Source organism: Pelophylax lessonae, assembly GCF_965119305.1.
Source record: "Pelophylax lessonae genome assembly, chromosome: 8".
Classification (NCBI taxonomy): Eukaryota; Metazoa; Chordata; class Amphibia; order Anura; family Ranidae; genus Pelophylax; species Pelophylax lessonae.
The window spans coordinates 67,029,868-67,049,536 of NC_138775.1; the positions used below are offsets into that span (position 1 = coordinate 67,029,868).

General features: G+C 43.1%; 1 protein-coding gene across 4 annotated transcripts in view; it reads right to left on the reverse strand.

The window, feature by feature from the left end:
* Window positions 1–19,669, reverse strand: part of CACNA2D3 (calcium voltage-gated channel auxiliary subunit alpha2delta 3) — a 1,429,924-nt gene that overhangs the window by 727,331 nt on the left and 682,924 nt on the right. For all 4 annotated transcript variants that reach the window (XM_082265096.1, XM_082265095.1, XM_082265094.1 and 1 more), the window contains one exon: window positions 13,603–13,677. In XM_082265096.1, the coding sequence (XP_082121222.1) occupies window positions 13,603–13,677 (75 nt within the window). The remainder of the gene's footprint in view (window positions 1–13,602; window positions 13,678–19,669) is intronic.

Consider the following 19,669-nt stretch of genomic DNA (forward strand, 5'->3'; position numbering starts at 1 on the left):
GCCTGTCTGCAGGGAAACATAAGCAGGAGGAGGTTCTACTCCTCTGCTGCTGGTCACATATTTAAAATAGAAAAAAAAAACTGCTTTTGGTAGACAGAGTAAAAAAATAAATAAATAAATAAACGGTTTTTAAAATGGTCCTAAATATGTATTTTTGCAATCAAATCTTTATTATTTTTTGGCAATAACATGGTGTGGGCAGATTTCTGCCAGTCACAGGTTGTGTCACACCTCTCCAGCCTGTGTCTTAGAATAAGAGGGAGGAGAAGCCTCCATTAATCTACAGGTTTTATCCTGCCCCCAATTGCAAGATGTCTGGGGGGGGGGGGTGCCAATAAGAATTAATGGCACTGCAGCACGTATGCATGGTTAGCACATTCTTATGCTTTGTGGGAAAGCATGTCATTTTGAGCGAATCCCCACAATGTATTGCCATGAACGAAGCCTTATGCCCCGTACACACGTGCAGATTATCTGAAGACTTTTGTCTGCAGACTTACCTTTTCTATGTAGTGCAAGGGCCTGCCGGATTGCATACAAATTAAAAGTGTTTAGGTTTGACCTCATATTATATGGTTTTGGTAAGTCTGCAGACAAAAGTCTTCAAATAATCTACTTGTGTACGGGGCATTAGTCCTTTTTTCCCCTTGCCCATGGTTGATTATTCAAAGCGAACAAAGCTTCCCCCTATTTACTAGGCTCTGCAAGCATCCATTTGCAAGGTGAACTGTCTCTACTTCTTTAGTAAATCAATCCTATTACATTATGGTGACCACAAACACATAAACATGATCCAACTTTTTCTAAAACTGTTTAACTTTAGTCTTTAAAATAAAAGTCAGTGACATATGGTTAAGCAAATGTGATGTCTGATGATTGGAAAAGGAAAAGTGACAAATCATGAGTGACAATTAATGAAGTGTAAGTAAAGATAAGCAAATCTGTCCAAATTCACATCAGTCTGATGAATTGGCCCTGCAATCCATTTTGTAGGGTTAGATATTTGCAAATGGCCATCCTTTTTATATCTATAAAAAATACATTTTTCATATAGAAATCCTTTATAACAATAATAATTAAAAAAATCATCAGCAAAAGAACTGTGGTGTCACCGCATCTCTTATTGTTATTTGTACATTTCGGTATATTCTTGCATGCCCACCTACTGTGTTTGCATGTTAGTTGGTTAAATTCTAGTCAGACACTGGCTTCCTCTCCATGTTCAGAGTTAGTTAACCCTTGTTAAGTTAGGGTTTTAGAGCGTTGGGAGGCTTTTAGATCAGAAGCTCTTGTCACAAGAAAAACCCAGAAAAATGCCATCTGTTATACTGCCTGTGGATCCTGTTGAGTCTGCAAGTCACCATACTCTCCATGCAGACTGGGTCTCAGGAGGTATGTGCTTTGCATAAGGCAACATTTGCAGCAGAACCCTTTTGCTACGCATTGTTATTTTTTAAAACTGGAGTCTTGCTTTAATTGCTGTGTTGTTTTCGGAGAGGTCACATATATGACTGCCCTGTTAACTAAATTTGTGGATCACAGGTCTGCCTCAACAGAATTTAGAAACCCTCTTGCATGTAAAATGATTCAAATACAGTGCATCCAGAAAGTATTCACAGCGCTTCACTTTTTCTACATTTTGTTATGTTAGAGCCTTGTTACAAAATTGATTAAATTCATTATTGTCCTCAAAATTCTGCAAACAATACCCCATAATGGCACGTGAAACACGTTTGTTTGAAATCTTTGCAAATGTATTAAAAATAAAATAAAAAATAAAAATAAAAAAAGAATATCGCATGTACAAAAGTATTCACAACATTTGCTCACCTTACTTTGTTGAAGCACCTTTGGCACCAATTACAGCCTACAAGCTTGGCACACCTATTTTTGAGCAGTTTCTCCCATTCTTCTTTGCAGGACCTCTTAAGCCCCATCAGGTTAGATTGGGAGCATTGGTGCACAGATATTTTCAGATCTCTAGAGAGATGTTCAATTGAGTTTAAGTCTGGGCTCTGACTGGACCATTCAAGGACATTCACAGAGTTGTCCTGTAGTTATGTCTGTGTCCTTTGTTATCTTGGCTGTGTGCTTAGGGTCGCTGTCCTGTTGGAAGATGAACTCACGCCCCATTCTGAGGTCCAGAGCACTCTGGAGCAGCATTTTATAGAGGAGGTCTCTGTACATTGCTGCATTTATCGTTCCCTCGATCCTGACTAGTCTCCCAGTTCCTGCTGCTGAAAAAACATCCCCACAGCATTATGCTGCCACCACCATGCTTCACTGTAGGGATAGTATTGGCAAGGTGATGAGCGGTTCCTGGTTTCCTCCAGACATGACACTTGCCATTCAGGCCAAGGAGTTCAATCTTTGTTTTATCAGACCAGAGAATTTTGTTTCTCATGGTCTGAGAGTCCTTCAGGTGCCTTTTGGCAAACTCCAGGCAGGCAGTCATGTGCCTTTTACTGAGGAGTGGCTTCAGTCTGGCCACTCCACCATACAGGCCTGATTGGTGGAGTGCTGCAGAGATGGTTGTTCTTCTGGAAGGTTCTCCTCTCTCCACAGTGAAATGCTGGAGCATTGTCAGAGTCACCATCTGGTTCTTGGTCACCTTCCTGACTAAGGCCCTTCTCCTGCGATCACTCAGTTTAGCCAGGTGGCCTGGTCTAGGAAGAGTCCTGGTGGTTCCATTTATGGATGATGGAGGCCACTGTGCTCAGACATTTTTCTATACCCTTCCCCAGATCTTTGCCTCAATACAATCCTATCTCTGAGGTCTACAGACAATTCCTTGGACCTCATGGCTTGGTTTGTGCTCTGACATGTTCTGTTAACTGTGGGGCCTTATGTAGACAGGTGTGTGCCTTTCCAAATCATGTCCAATCCACTGAATTTACCACAGGTGGACTCCAATCAAGTTGTAGAAACATCTCAGGGATGATCAGTGGACACAGGATACACCTGAGCTCAATTTTGAGTGACATGGCAAAGGCTGTGACTACTTATGCACATGTGATTTTTATTTTTAAAAAAGTTGCAAAGATTTCAAACAAACTTCATGGGTCATTATGGGTTATTGTTTTTGGAATTTTGAGGAAAATAATGAGTTTAATCCATTTTGGAATAAGGCTGTAACATAACAAAATGTGGACAAAGTGAAGTGCTGTGAATACTTTTCGGATGCACTGTATATGCTATGCAAGTTCATTTTTTCTGCATACTTGAAGATCAACTTTAAAAGGGATAGTCCCTTTAAGTGCAATGGTTGATTCAAATCCATCAGCAAATAGAACAGTTTAATGTTCTTGCTGACCTACTAAACATGGCTCATACAGCAAAATACTCCCATAGCCACAAGGCAAGCAAAGGCTTAGCTTATCTACATAGGAACTGAAGTTATAAAAAGCGTCAAGCTCTTTAAGCAAATAATATTTCACTAAACCAAATTCAAAACAACAAATGGATAATTAAGCAGGGCACTTATGGCAAGTATTGAGGCTGCAATGCAGTGATTAACAATAAATAGAAAACGTCAGTGAAAAATAAAATTGTCCATTATCAGGAAAGGAATGTAAAACATTTTCATACATATTCAGAAAATGGTTACAGAGGGTGAAAGTGGTCTTAACAGAATGCTTGGTTGGCCATACACTGACAGATTTTGGAGCGTGGATGGATGAAACCCCCCTCGCTGGACTATTGTATTCAGACAGCCGGTGGTGGCACCCTTTAACTTTTATTGTCAGCAGCATTACTACTTCAGGCACTTTTAAGTTCAGGTCACATTTTGCCAAGTATACTTCAATAGTATGCCACGACCTCACCCACCCTGCAAACAGTTCTACTTTAGGATTTAGAACGCATTCAGTTATTCAAAAATATGGCATTCTCTATATACAGTTAGCTATAACCAGGGCTTTTGTTTTAGCTGGAACTTGGTGGAACTCAGTTTGACCACATTTGGCTCAGGCCCTCTTCTCCAGCTTATGTATTTACAAGTGACAGTTTGTCTCTCAACAGCTCCCACAGGTCTGATCTCCTGAGCGGCTCCCACTGAGTTCAGGATGGGGACAAGGGAGATGCAGGTGCCCAGGGTGGAATGTGGATGCTGACCCCCCCCCACTGGATGATTCCCCTGCAAGTGAGAGAGAGGCAGAGCAACCTATGGTGTGCAGGGAGGTACAGCCTTGGTGTTTCAGCTTAATATAGCAAAAAAAGTAAGACATGTGGAAGATGGTGGATTTTTAAGGAGGTGGGAGAAGATAGGGGCAGTAAAGGGGGGTTGCATGCAGAGGTCAAACCTGAAGAGGGGTGAAAGTGAGATGTGGATGGGGGATGCATAGGAAAGCAGCTGTGGAAGGAGGTTGAACTGTGCTCTCTGTGTGTAGCCCACCCCTAAACTCTGCTCTTTGTATGCAGCACATCCCTGAATTCTACACTTTGTATGCAAAACACCCTTAAACTCTGCAGTCTGTATGCAGCACACCCCTGAACTCTGCACTGTGTATGCAGCACACCCCTGAGCTCTGCACTCTGTGTGTAGCGCACCCCTGAACTCTGCACTCTGTATGCAGCACATCCCTAAACTCTGCCCTCTGTATGCAGCACATCCCTGAATTCTGCACTTTGCATGCAGCACACCCTTAAACTCTGCAGTCTGTATGCAGCACACCCCAGAACTCTGCACTCTGTATGCAGCACACCCCTGGGCTCTGCCCTCTGTGTGTAGCACACTCCTGAACTTTGCACTCTGTATGCAGCACATCCCTAAACTCTGCACTCTGTATGCAGCACATCCCTGAACTCTCTACTCTGTGTGTAGTGCACCCCTGAACTCTGCACTCTGCATGCAGCACAGTCCTTAACTCTCCATGCAGCTCACCCCTAAACTCTGCACTTTGTCCACACCCACTATTTGGTTCAGCTTGGAGAGTGTGTTTGTGTGTGTGTATGCGTGTGTGTGTGTGTGTGTGGGGGGGGTTAGGGGATCGTGGTTCAGTTCCTGCACCTATTTTCTGAGACTAACTACCTTGGCTATAACAACATTAGATATTATTAGAAGAAAAAGTATAAACATACAGGTTTGTAGAGGAAAAACCCTTTAAAAAATATTACGAGTTTGAGAATGATTGCATTTTTTATTTAAAATGAAAATATTGACTATGGAGACCATGATTTTTAATGCTTAGTAAAAGACGGATTGCCTTCTTCCCTCCCTTCTAGGCACTACCAGGACACCAAGCATATCCACTTAGTAAGAGGACAGCAAGTGTGAGATGTTAATATTAGCTCACAAGTCTTTTAACACTCAAATGGTATTTCAAAAAGGCATTACATCAATGCTGAGGGGCTAATGCTTTTTAGCCCCACCATTGTCTCAAGAAGTAATGATCGCATGGGGGGGGGGGGGGTTCCAAGGCTAGGGGCACTTGGAAGATGACACTATAAAGGTCTACGAGGGCTTATTGCACAGGTTCAGTTTTGGCTGAAGAGGGCACAATAAAAGAGAAGGATGCCGTATTGAGGTAAGTAAGCAGCTCGGGTAGTGGTTTTAGTGTAGTTTAGTTCAGACCTAGGTAGGGCATTTAAGTGCATTTTCTCGGAAATTACATTTGATTTTTAACTGACCAGTGGATCTATAATGGGTGTGCCTACTGCTGAAAAGTGCCTCTATTTGTGTGGAAATAGATATCCAGATGCCAAGGAGTTTGCTTTACTCTGGCACCTTACCCCAGGACTCAAGTCAAGTGTGCCAAGTCTCAGGCTTGCGCCCCTGCAGTGGGTTAGAATGCATATAGACAGCCTTGTGTGCTGTTTAACCTCTAGTGCTAGATAAAAGGAGTATTAGAAACTTCTTCTCTGACACCAAAGGTAAAATAGCAGAAAGAAAATGTTTTTTTTCCTATGGGATACATACCCAGGTTATTAGTAAAGAAAAAGGGACACTAGAAAAAAAAAGGGGGAGAGCAAAGGGAGAGAAAACAGAAGAGATAGGGAGAACAGGAAAGGAACGGGAGCCCTGTAAACTGGTGTGGCACTTTGCAACTTTTCACCCTTGCTGTGCTCAAAGGCCCTGATTAAGAAGGCCCATTGAAATTCTCAAAATGTATTGTTTTAATAATGTATTTTACTTTCTGCAAAGATAATTGAACCTAAGATGGATAATATACCTTTTGAATTGATACTTTCTTCTTCTTTATTTTGGACCCTAGTTAACACTGTGCCAAAAGCCTCCTTTTGTAAGAATCCTAACCCAAAAGCTGACACTCATTGCAAACAAACAGGGTATGTCTATTTCCTGGATAATTTACTGAACCAGTGAAAAGGAATGTGTTTCCTGTGTGCCCCTTAGGTATCAATTTTAGTGCTTATTAAACCAGTCTGCGCTAAAACAGAATCAAGTATGAGATGTTGTAAAAAACATGATTACTGTTGTTCTACTGAAGGATTACCATTTTGTACAGTGTGGCTCCCGGGCGCCAAACAGGAGGACACTGTTATCTGTTTGATTCCAATTCCCTTTTCTACTGAAGGGTAACAGACAGCTTTGCAACATAATGTCCCTCCTCATTATATCTTGCAGAATAAAAATATTGAAATGCTCAGCGTACGTAGAAATATATCAAATAAAATGCTCAAATTTGTTTTGTGTACAGAATTGTATCCAAAATAGCTTTCACGCACTATGAATTTTAATGAATCTGCTTTTTTTCTCCCCCACTCATTGGCGAGCAGATGCTGGTAGGTGACAGTGAAGAAATGATGACTTAATGGCGTGTTTTTTCCACTCCTGCTCTTACAAGGAGATTCTTCTCATCAATTTTATCCCTGACTTTCCATTGTTCTTTGAAGTGGATGTTCCGCTAAAGTAGAGATCAGTTGCACTCCTCAGTTTCCATGTGCGTACATCTAACATAAACAAGGGCTCTGTGTAATGTTCCTGAGCTCAGGAGAGCGCTGTAGGTAACTGGTTGTGACGAAGAAACCGATGGACAATTTGGCTACATTTGGAAATACTTTCACAGCTGTGATTCTGAATGGTATTCGGAGATATATCAAAAGCACAGAATAATGAAATGTATTAAAGCACGATGAAAGGTGCTGAGGTATTTCTGCAAATATCATGCGACTTTACAAAGCTCTCTGTTACAGAAGAACTCAACACTCTGGCTACAGGCACTTTAGGAATGTTCTGTCTGAAAGGTAAGGGTCCTGAAAGATAGACATTTTTTACAGAAACCCCCCTCATTTAAAAGAAAATAGTTTTTAAAGTTGAACTCCAGCTTAGGTCTTTTTAGTTTTCATCAGAGAACCTCAGTCAGATTTTAAATGTTTTTTATGGCCCAATAGAGGGGGTTTTCCTCTTCTGTCTAGTACACATCTCTTACAACTCCTTTTAGACTTGGAGATGGGAAGCACTGAAACCGAACATTGTACTGGCTTTCTCTTTAAAAGCCCACCTCCAGGGCAACAATAAACCCCTTACCACCCTTCTCTCTCTCAGATTTCCTTAAAAACACTTTTTGGAGCAGGGACATACTCACCTAAGACCGCAGCCCTTGTTCTGTGATGCAGATGTGTCACTGCCTTCTGTCCCCACCCGTCCCTTTTTTGCTGACATCATTGCCACAGACTAGTCTTCTGGATCCTGTCCTCATCACTGGCTGGAAAATCGAAAGTGTCCACATCCCACAGGCAATCACGTGGACACCCAAAGAAGGACCCTGCCTTCTGTACACAGAAAAAAGTGGAAGACTGTGGAGTGGAATTTAACATGGCCATCGGCGTAGGTTAGTAAAAGAGCAATAAGTTAGCTTTATACTATTTTTAAGCTTTATAGTTAGAGGGGTTGAGGGAGAGGGGGGAGCAGTGGGGGTGTATGTGAGGGCAACCCAGAACTCAGGTTTATAGAAGAAAGAATTTGAAGGGAAGTAAAATATCCCTGTCAGCTCCAAATAGACGCATAAGGACCACAGTAAGCCCTTTGGGTATAAGTCCACAGTAAAGAGAACTTGAACACCACATTAATTGCTTAGAGTCCAAACAAAGGTACAACTTTCTAAACCCAAAATACTTGTCTGTATTTCAAAATCTCACCTGCATTTACATGAAAAAGCCCAACTTCAGACATAGCAAAAAAAAAAAAAAAACTAGAAGTCGGATACCACACACTGCAAGAGATAAATGTTCATCAAGCTTAGGGGGGGGGGGCATAAATGGGGTTAATACCTTATTTCTTGCTCCAGCTGGGTCCTTCAAGCTGTGCAACTGATACCACAAAGCCTTCTCTCTACGGAGTTATAGGCTGTAGTTGCACTTCTGCCTCCTCCTCATACAATGTATGGTTAATAGCCCTGCATTTTACATATTGACCCAGAGGGACTGCCCACAGACCTCAGCGTTAGGGAAAAGACGAGAGTGCTGGAGTCTGCAAGAACAATGAGTATGGGTGAGTAGTATAGTACTACTCATTACTACCCGTAGACATAAAGAGCATTTAACCCTTCCAGTCAGTTGGAACTCCACTGCAAGGATAGATTTTGTCTAATTCTTGGGCTTTGAAGTAGAACTCCTGTTTAACAAAAATTAAAAATTCTGTAGCTTGATCTGCAGAACTGGCACGAGAGGAGTATCATCATGGACCTAACTGTCAGTTTACAGTTTTTATGTCAGATCAGTGACAGAGATAGTATACAGGGTCGACTGCAGGAAAGGCTACTTTTACAGAACATATAGCAGCCAGTGCTAAGCCCATCCTCAAGCCACTAGGGGGTGCACCAAGGATGTGGACTGCTAGATACTCTGGAGAGAAGTGTGGAAGTTTGAGGAAATTGTAGTCTCTACAGATTGAATTGGCTGCAGACTCTATTAGGAGAAGACATTAGCTCCTAGCAGCACTGTGGTGGAGAGGAGGAGGAGTGTGGTAATTTTTCCCGAGTTGAGAAGAGGACGAGGGGACTTGCTCCTAGTTGGCTTTTTAATGACAGGTGAATTAGAACCCAACAGTCTCAATGGAACAAAAAGGGCCTTCCCAAAAATGTTCCACAAGGTTAGAACATAACTGTCTAAAATGTATTTGTATGTTGTAGCATTACCAGTGTCCTTCACTGGAATCACCTGAATTCAATTATCTGGAGCAATGTCGAAATTATTTTGCCCATATAGTTGAGCTAGTTAGCTATCCTCAAACATTTGGGCATATAGTAAACATTTCAGCGAGTGAAACTTGGCCTTTACGGTTTCATCTACAACACTTGAACAAATGTCTTTTTTTTTATTTTGTATGCATCAAATGTCCAAATTACAGTTTAACATAATAAAAAGGCTGCACCTCACTACAGGTTCTGCTTTCCGGGGCTTGTGTATGTGGATGGAGGTGGAGGGGTCTAGGGATGGCATCTTTACTTTTTTAAGGGCATGGCAGCCAACTTTTAATTAAAAGCAAGTCAAAGTTCATACAGATAGCTCTTCCCATGCAGTGGGTTGTCTCCATTACTGCAATGACATAACATTCAGCCTCTTGGCTCTCTTGTGGCAGTTTCACTGCTCTGACTACCTCTGCGGGGTCTTCCTGACCATCAAACACATCCCAGTGGTATGTGCAGACATTGACCTTTGGACTTCCTCTCAGGCTTGGGCCTCTGTCCCAACCTGACCTTAATGCACGGCAGCATCTCACACAGCTCCCCTCAGACACAATGACCTTCCTCAGGAGGCTTGGGCCCTGAGCTCTAACTCTGTCTCTATTATAAAGCCAGCCTCTCTCAAAATCTGGAGTAAACCACCAATCTACGGGGAATCATGGGGTCACTCTGCTACAATGATTAATATTGTATTTCCATGGTTAGACGTACATCCACCAACCACTGTGAACCATAAGGAATGTAAGAGAATAAAACTCAATTGTGTTACTATAGGGAGAGGTCTTATGCAAAGTGAGGACTTCCATTTTTCTTCAAAATCCCCAATAATATTAGTCAATATTTTATAATACAGTTTATAAGCAAAAGTTTCAAAAAAACCTTTAGTGTTTCCACATGTACACTTTAAACTAAATTCTTTAACAAATTAATTTTATTTTTTTTAAACTTTACCCTTTATTTTAAATATAAAATATAAGCATGAATATTAATCATAAATAACCCAACAGATGAAGTCTGTGTTCAGCTTAGGAAACACAATGAGGCGAAAACACGTTTAATGTTTTTTTTCTTTAGGAGCAATGTGGCAGAAAAGCGATTATCTTGATGTAAAACAGTAAACATTGCTTTTTAACCAAGGAATACATTGTTTAAAATAAAAAAAAAGTGTTTACTCCTCATTACATTGACACTCTGCCTTTTACAGCTTCTTGAGGTAGATATCAACCTCAACCTCAATATCAACCGACTGCCTGCATGATCTCTCCCTGCATAGGGACACATTTTATCGCAGATTTTTTACCATACAAATGTGAGTACCTTAACTTATGATCTACAATAAAGTATATTACGGTATCACACTATATGTCCCCCCCTTGTTCATTTTATACACACCACCACCGGAGCCTAACTTGGGAGCAAGTTGAATATTGAGGAACAGCACTGTCCCCTCCCCCCCGATACAGAGAAGTATGGAAGTAGAGGACTGACAGGAGCATTTACCTCCATGCTGTGGTATACAGCTTTAATATACCCTGCCTAATACCTCTGTGTGGGGTTAGGCACTCTGGTGAGTGCAATCTTTTTTACAACCACCCTGGGCACCCTTCCTTTGTACACAAAGAGTTTTGGGATTGTCACCTGAAGATCAAGCACTTTCACCTATGAACTTTATTTTCATGATTTTTGCACTTAATATCAAGGAGATGTCACTGTGCATATTATAAACCTGCACCCTTTTTTTTATATACTAGTAGCCATTTATATCCCTACCTTCACACCTACCATTCACTCTGCACCTTTCTCAGTGTATAAACCTACCATAGGTGGTACACTGTTTCACCTATCACTATATTATTTAATTTGTTTTATATATAAATTTATATTTATTCATATATTGTCACTAGTTTTATTATATGAAATACCATCATCTATCGGTTATTTATTATCAGTATTTTTATAAAATTATTTATTGAGGTTTTACCTCCGACAAGTCACTTTTTGGATTGTACTTTATGTCACATAGTCACCTTATTTAAATAGACCAAGTACTTTATTCATTTATTTATTTATTTATTTATTTATATTGTGGTAACTGATTAGCTCTATGTAATACTTGAATATATTGCTCATTTAATTTTTGTGGAAGAGTTATACATATATCAATTTTACCTGTGACACCCACTAGAGTGCATTTTTACCATATTTACCCCCATTAGGCAGCACCATTTCCCTATACATTTACAATGTTCAATTAAGTTGTACACTATTGGTCAGAAAAAAATCGGAAGATCAAGACCACCAATGCTCGAAAACAAAAGAATACATTACAGTATAATACAACACATTAAATCACTTCCAAAGTTGTATTCTGTCGTACGACAATTTTCATAAATTTAGTAATCTCTTAATTTTCAATAAGAGACTAGAATGCAAAAAAAAAGAAAACGATTATTCGTCCAATATTCTCATTGTGTGTACAAGGGATTAGGAATGTCACGGACCCCACCCCCCCCCCCCCGTGTGTGTGCCCGGCGGGCACTCGTGATCGTCCGTGACACCGGAAGAAAGGCAGGCGGCTGATGTAAACAAAGCCGCCTGTCATTCTTCCCTGTGTAAGAATGGAGATCAGACGGTTCTACTATGTAGGACCGTTGAAATCTGTTCTTACACTTGTAGCCATGTCCAATCACAGTTAGAAGCACGCCCCTAGGACACACTTAACCCCTCCCTCTCCAATACAGTTAACCCCTTCACTGCCAGTGCCATTTTTACAGTAACAGTGCATATGTATAGCACTGATTACTGCAGTAATGTCACTGGTAACCCCAAAAGTGTCAAAAATGTCAGTCAAGGGTCCGATCTGTCCGCCGCAATGTCGCAGTACCGCAAAAAAAAAATCGCAGATCGCCGCCATTACTCGTTAAAAAAAAAACAACAAAAATGACAAAAATCTTTCCCTTTGTTAGTAAACGCGATAACTTTTGTGCAAACCAATCAAAATACGCTTTTTGCGATTTTTTTTTTTACCAAACATATGTAGCATAAAACAAATTGGCCAAAAATGTTAAACAATTTTGATTTTTACATTTTTTTGGGGGGAATTTCATATAAAAAAATTTGAAAAATATTGTTATTTTTGCAAAATTTACTCTCTTTTTTTGTTTACAGCTCATGATCAAAAAATTGCACAGGTGATCAAATACCACCAAAAGAAAGCTCTGTTTGTGGGAAAAAAAAGGCCGTAAATTTCGTTTAGGTACAGCATCGCACGACCGCGCAATTGTCCGTTAAAGTCACGCAGTGCCGAATCGCAAAATAGACCCTGGTCAGGAAGGGGGTAAAATCTTCCGGGGCTTAAGTGGTTAAAAAAGGCCCTATCAACACAAAAAACAAAAAAAGCCCACTTCTTTTAAAAAAGACTTTAGCAAATCCAAATCCAAATTTAATCCAAAGAAGCACCCCCTGAAATAATAGCCCATTTTTAAGAGAAGCCTTGCAAAGCCAAGCAAAAAAAAAAAGTTTGTTCTGGATGGGACAGCAGCTAAAAGGACTGCTGACCTCAAATCAATCACAAAATAAAATGAAACACAAAAAAACCATCAATAATAAAAATAGAAACTAGAATGCAAAAAAAGAGATAAAAGTAGGGCTTCCTAACTGACCCTAATCTTTCCATATACAGTTTGTCCGCTTTTCCTATCCTTTTCCTAAAGCAGCTTCCAGTTCACTGATACAATGGCTGCTCTGTGCCCCCTTTTAAAGTCAGCAGAGTGGCTCATCCACAAGCCCCTTATTGGCCCTCCTAGGCCTGCTGGCTATGGTTCAACAGCCATGTGGTACATTATGGTTTTTAAAAATGTGCAAATCTGCACAAAAATTCACAGGTATCACAAATCCTGACCCTGCAAGATTGACCTTCTGATCCAACATCTGATCCAACATCAGTATCTGACCTCATAAATAGTGTCCTGATTTCCTACAGACACATTCCACTTTCGGAAAGTGTTCCTGGATGAGTGTTGACTCTTACAGCTAAAAAAAAAAGAGAGTGAGGGGAATCTTCATATTATACCTATGATTTTGGATGTGGGACAAGCTTATAAAGGGTTTCTTTTTTTCCCTCCTCCAGGTACTTGTGACTCTTGCCATTTATGTCCAACAGAAACATACAGCCATTACCAAACCCTTCCATAACAATAAGAGGTAAAATTAGGTAATCCCATCACAGTAAAACCTTGTTAAATATTTCTGCTTTATTCTGAAAAAACAGCATAATAACTTTGTTTCCACATATACAACATTAAAACATTTCAATTAACTAATTTATGCTGCAAATATTTCTTTTACTCAAATTCATTTTAGATTATTAGCAGGGAACTAAGAAACAATCAATTCTTTTTGTGTGCTTTCTTTGTTGAAAATTAATATAATTTCAATTTTCATACCCAATTAGGCTTACCTCTTTGTTGTTTCTGTCTGCTTGCACTAAAGTTCCGTTCAGACAAGGCTCTACATATTGAATTTCTTCATTATACTGTTAAAAGAAAAAATAAAGAGGGAGGTTGTGTTACAAGAATTCACAACTTTCAAAGACTTTTCGATACAAATACTAGCTGAATGAGCATCGCTTTCTGAGAATGTATAAGGCTAAGATTCACACTGTTGCGTCAGGTTGCTTCATTTCCCATTATGTCAGGGATCTCCAAACTATGGCCCTCCAGCTGTTTCGGAACTACACGTCCTATAAGGCATTGTAAAACTCTGACATTCACAGACATGACTAGGCATGATGGGAATTGTAATAAACAACTGGAGGGCCATAGTTTGGAGACCCCTGCATTATGTCATGCTTTAAAGTGCGTCTAAGCTGCAAATTTAATATATCGAAGATTACAAGTCATTAGATGTAGGTCTGTATTAGATAAGGTATATGCCTTCAAAAAGCTGTCAGTTTACATATGTGAGGATATCATTATCCACAAACTAGTAAAATTTAGAAAGAGCCTAGAGCTGCCCCTATAATTTTTAGGGGCCCTAATACAGCTGAGACATCCTAATTATGGGGTTGTGAACAGTGTTATACCATTCAACTGTAAGAAATATCCCAGATAACCACTGGGATTGTTGGGGCTTCTTAGTGTCAGGATACCAGAAAACCAGACCACACAGAGATGCAGGTAAAATAAGGCAGTTTATTGGAGCAAACAACAATAAATGCACAGCAAGAGAAAGGAGTGAGATTAGGAACAGCCGGGGTCAAGTCCAGAAGCAGGTGGTCAACCAAGCTGGGGTGGACTCCAGAAGCAGGTAGTCATCCAAGCGGGGGTGGAGTCCAGAAGCAGGTAGTCATCCAAGCTGGGGTTGAGTCCTGAAGGGGGTAGTCCACCGATGCCAGGTCGTCTGCCGATGCGGGGTTGAGAGCCAGGAAAGTCGTCAGCCAAGCCTGGTCAGACACGGAGGAACACAGAGAACAGAAGACTGCTAGCAGTGATGCACCTTGGAGAACAAACGCAAGGGCAAGGACTGCAACCCTTCAGGTGATTAATATAGTCAGGAGTGCAGCATCATCACTGTGCGACACCAAAGCAGCAGACAAGTGATGAGGCAATCAGAGTTTATAAGAGGCAGCAGTCTGCACATGTCCAAGATGGCTGCCAACAGGAGGGCAAGGTTAGACCTTAACAGTACCCTCCCCTCAACGGCCCCTCCTCTGAGGAGCAAAAAACAGTTTCTGAGGAAAGTGAGCATAGAAAGCGCAGAAAAGAGCGGGAGCATGAACATCAGCAAAGGGAACCCAAGAGCGCTCCTCAGGGCCATAACCCTTCCAGTGCACCATGTATTGAACCTGACCTCGGAATATACAAGAATCCAAGATGCTGCTAGGCTCATACTCCTCATGATTGCCCACAGGAATGGGACGAGAACTAGGAAGTGAGGAAGTATAGTGATGGCAAACCAGTGGCTTTAAAAGTGACACGTGAAAGACTAAGGGCATAGGCGACCGGGTTCACCTTACGGAAGATGCGGAAAGACCCAACATAACAGGGTGCCAATTTTGGAGTGGGCACCCTGAGGCTGACATTACAGGTCGACAACCACACCCTCTCCCAGACCTGGTACGAAGGAGGAGATAAACGTCTCCGGTCTGCCTGGAGCTTCTGAGGCTGTACAGAGACCCGTAAAGACTCTTGAATCTACACCCAGGAGGAATGGAGGGCAGGAAGATGATCCTCCAGAGCCAGAATGTCCTGTGACGAGAACGACTCAGGCAACACAATTGGTTGGAACCCATAATTAGCCATGAATAGAGACATTCCGGAAGACGAGTTGAAGGCAGAGCTCCTGGCAAACTCTGCGCAGGGTAGCAGATCAACCCTATATTCCTGATGGTCAGAGATATAGCAGCGGAGAAATTTCTCCAGAGCTTGGTTGGAACACTCAGCTCTGCAGATGGTAGGCCGAGGAGAAGGAGAGCCGAATACCCAACCGGGAGCAAAAGGCACTCCAGAACCTGGAGACAAACTGGCTCCCACAGTCTGGGACAATCTCCTTAGGGCAACCCGTATAAACAGAAGGCCTCCCTTGCAAACACTGAGGCAAGCTCCTGAGCGGTAGGCAGCCTCCTAAACGGAACACAGTGGCAGATCTTGGAGAACTGGTTGACAACCATGAGGATAACTGTGTAACCTTGAGACAAGGGAAGTTCCACAATAAAATTCATGGCCAGGTGAGACCAGGGACCTTCCCCATAGGGAATAGGATGCAGTAGGCCCAAGGGAAGGTGCCAAGGAGATTTGTTCTGGACACAGACCGAAACAAGCAGCCACATAAGCAGCAACATCAGTGCGGAGAGACGGCCACCAGAACTGAGGGGAAATGACCCAGGACATCTGGTTCTTACCAGGATGACCGTCAGTCTTGGTATTGTGGTACCTGCACAGCAGTCTGATGCGCAACCCCTCAGGTACAAAACATTTGCCAGCAGGTCTCTCCATAGGAGCATCAGGTAGAGCAGCCAAGATCTGTTCCCCAAGAGGAGAGGTTAAGTTGGAGTGGATGGCAGCCAGGATATTATCTGAAGGTGTTGGCACGGAGTCCTACCTGGACAACTCAGATTACTGGTGAGCCAAGGTATCAGCCTTAATATTCTTGGAGCTGGGCAAATAGGAGACCACACTAGTTAAAACAAGACAAGAATAAAACCCATCTGGTCTGATGGGGTGTGAGCCTCTTGGCCTCCGAGAGATACATCAGATTTTTTAAATCAGTGAGAATGAGAACTGGAACCACAGAATCTTCGAGCAAGTCTCCACTCTTTGAGAGCCAGGCTTCTTGGAGCAGAACCCACAAGGAAGTAAGGGTTCATCTAGTGTCAGACACTGAGATAGGAGGGCGCCTACCCCCCTCTCAGATGCATCCACCTCTAGGACAAAGGGCAAACCAGGATTAAAGCGGAGTTCCACCCTCAGAATGATTTTTTAAACAAAAATAGCCCATTAATATTAATACATCTCGCTTGACAAAACCGCAATTTGCATATTTATGAGTTGAACAGTGTATTTGTTTAGTGAAAATCTTACTTTATAAACCTGCTGCCTGTGCGTTGTCATCTTTACTAAGGGCGTCTGAAACAGCAGTGTAAGACTTCCTGACCTTCTTCCTGCTTGTTGTTCATTCTGGCTACCCAGAATGCAGCAGGAAATCTCGCACATGGGCAGTACTATGCTTTAGACAGAGTACTGGTTGCTATAGAGATGTTGGCTCAGGAGGAAGTTGCCGCCCTCTATATCTCTTCCCCTCCTCCCAGAAGACACAAGACAGTGAGTGTCAGACAGAAACACACATAAACACTTCCAGCTACTATTGTAATAAAACTCTTGTCTGGCTGATGGGGAACTTTATTGTAACGGATGGATTGCAGCACTATGATTGGGGGAAGCTTGGTTATTGTGGCAGCAACACTGTGATGGCACCCTTTGATTAGGGGCAGGATTGTGGAAGGATGGCTGGATCGATGTAACACAGTGATGGGGCAGGATTGTGGATGGTTGTGGAAGGATGGCTGCTATTAGCAGGCCCTGGTAAGGAGGAATGCTGGCTTCTGTAGTGCCGCTAGTTGTATTATAGCAGGCCCTGGTAAGGAGGAATGCTGGGCTCTGTAGTCCCCCTAGTTGTAGTATAACAGGCCCTGGTAAGGAGGAATGCTGGCTTCTGTAGTGCCGCTAGTTGTATTATAGCAGGCCCTGGTAAGGAGGAATGCTGGGCTCTGTAGTCCCCCTAGTTGTAGTATAACAGGCCCTGGTAAGGAGGAATGCTGGGTTCTGTAGTGCCCCTAGTTGTATTATAGCAGGCCCTGGTAAGGAGGAATGCTGGGCTCTGTAGTCCCCCTAGTTGTAGTATAACAGGCCCTGGTAAGGAGGAATGCTGGGCTCTGTAGTCCCCCTAGTTGTAGTATAACAGGCCCTGGTAAGGAGGAATGCTGGGCTCTGTAGTGCCCCTAGTTGTATTATAGCAGGCCCTGGTAAGGAGGAATGCTGGGCTCTGTAGTCCCCCTAGTTGTAGTATAACAGGCCCTGGTAAGGAGGAATGCTGGGTTCTGTAGTCCCCCTAGTTGTAGTACAGTAGGCCCTGGTAAGAAGGAATTCTGGGATTTGTAGTGACCCTAATTGTAGCATAACAGGCCCTGGTAAGGAGGAATGCTGGGCTCTGTAGTGCCCCTAGTTGTAGTACAGTAGGCCCTGGTAAGAAGGAATGCTGGTATCTGTAGTCCCCCTAGTTGTATTCAAGCAGGCCCTGGTAAGGAGGAATGCTGGCTTCTGTAGTGCCGCTAGTTGTAATATAGCAGGCCCTGGTAAGGAGGAATGCTGGGTTCTGTAGTGCCCCTAGTTGTATTATAGCAGGCCCTGGTAAGGAGGAATGCTGGGTTCTGTAGTCCCCCTAGTTGTAGTACAGTAGGTCCTGGTAAGGAGGAATGCTGGGTTCTGTAGTGCCCCTAGTTGTATTATAGCAGGCCCTGGTAAGGAGGAATGCTGGGCTCTGTAGTCCCCCTAGTTGTAGTATAACAGGCCCTGGTAAGGAGGAATGCTGGGTTCTGTAGTGCCCCTAGTTGTAGTACAGTGGGCCCTGGTAAGAAGGAATGCTGGGATCTGTAGTCCCCCTAGTTGTAGTATAACAGGCCCTGGTAAGGAGGAATGCTGGGCTCTGTAGTGACCCTAGTTGTAGTACAGTAGGTCCTGGTAAGAAGGAATGCTGGGATCTGTAGTACCCCTAGTTGTAGTATAACAGGCCCTGGTAAGGAGGAATGCTGGGTTCTGTAGTCCCCCTAGTTGTAGTACAGTGGGCCCTGGTAAGAAGGAATTCTGGGATCTGTAGTAGCCCTAGTTGTAGTATAACAGGCCCTGGTAAGGAGGAATGCTGGGCTCTGTAGTGACCCTAGTTGTAGTACAGTAGGTCCTGGTAAGAAGGAATGCTGGGATCTGTAGTGCCCCTAGCTGTATTCTACCAGGCCCTGGTAAGGAGGAATGCTGGGCTCTGTAGTGCCCCTAGTTGTAGTACAGTAGGCCCTGGTAAGAAGGAATGCTGGGATCTGTAGTGCCCCTAGCTGTATTCTACCAGGCCCTGGTAAGGAGGAATGCTGGGCTCTGTAGTGCCCCTAGTTGTAGTACAGTAGGTCCTGGTAAGAAGGAATTCTGGGCTCTGTAGTACCCCTAGTTGTAGTATAACAGGCCCTGGTAAGGAGGAATGCTGGGCTCTGTAGTGCCACTAGTTGTAGTACAGTAGGTCCTGGTAAGAAGGAATGCTGGGCTCTGTAGTCCCCCTAGTTGCATTATAGCAGGCCCTGGTAAGGAGGAATGCTGGGCTCTGTAGTTCCCCTAGTTGTAGTACAGTGGGCCCTGGTAAGAAGGAATGCTGGGCTCTGTAGTACCCCTAGTTGTAGTATAACAGGCCCTGGTAAGGAGGAATGCTGGGCTCTGTAGTGCCCCTAGTTGTAGTATTGTAGGCTCTTGTAACGAGGAATGCTGGGCTCTGCAGTGCCCCTAGTTGTATTATGGGTCACTACAGAGCCCAGCATTCCTCCTTACCAGGGCCTGTTATACTACAACTAGGGGGGACTACAGAGCCCAGCATTCCTCCTTACCAGGGCCTGCTATTAGCAGGCTCTGGTAAGGAGGAATGCTGGGCTCTGTAGTCCCCCCTAGTTGTAGTATAACAGGCCCTGGTAAGGAGGAATGCTGGGCTCTGTAGTCCCCCTAGTTGTAGTATAACAGGCCCTGGTAAGGAGGAATGCTGGGCTCTGTAGTGCCCCTAGCTGTATTCTACCAGGCCCTGGTAAGGAGGAATGCTGGGTTCTGTAGTCCCCCCCTAGTTGTAGTACAATAGGCCCTGGTAAGCAGTAATGCTGGGCCCTGTAGTGCCCCGACTTACCAGGAAGCAGAGCTGCAGCCAGTTGTGAAAGAAGTAGCGGTAGGTGTATGGAGTAGGGCTCGGACAGGTCCTGGGTGATGAGCCTCATGATGTTGGGCATT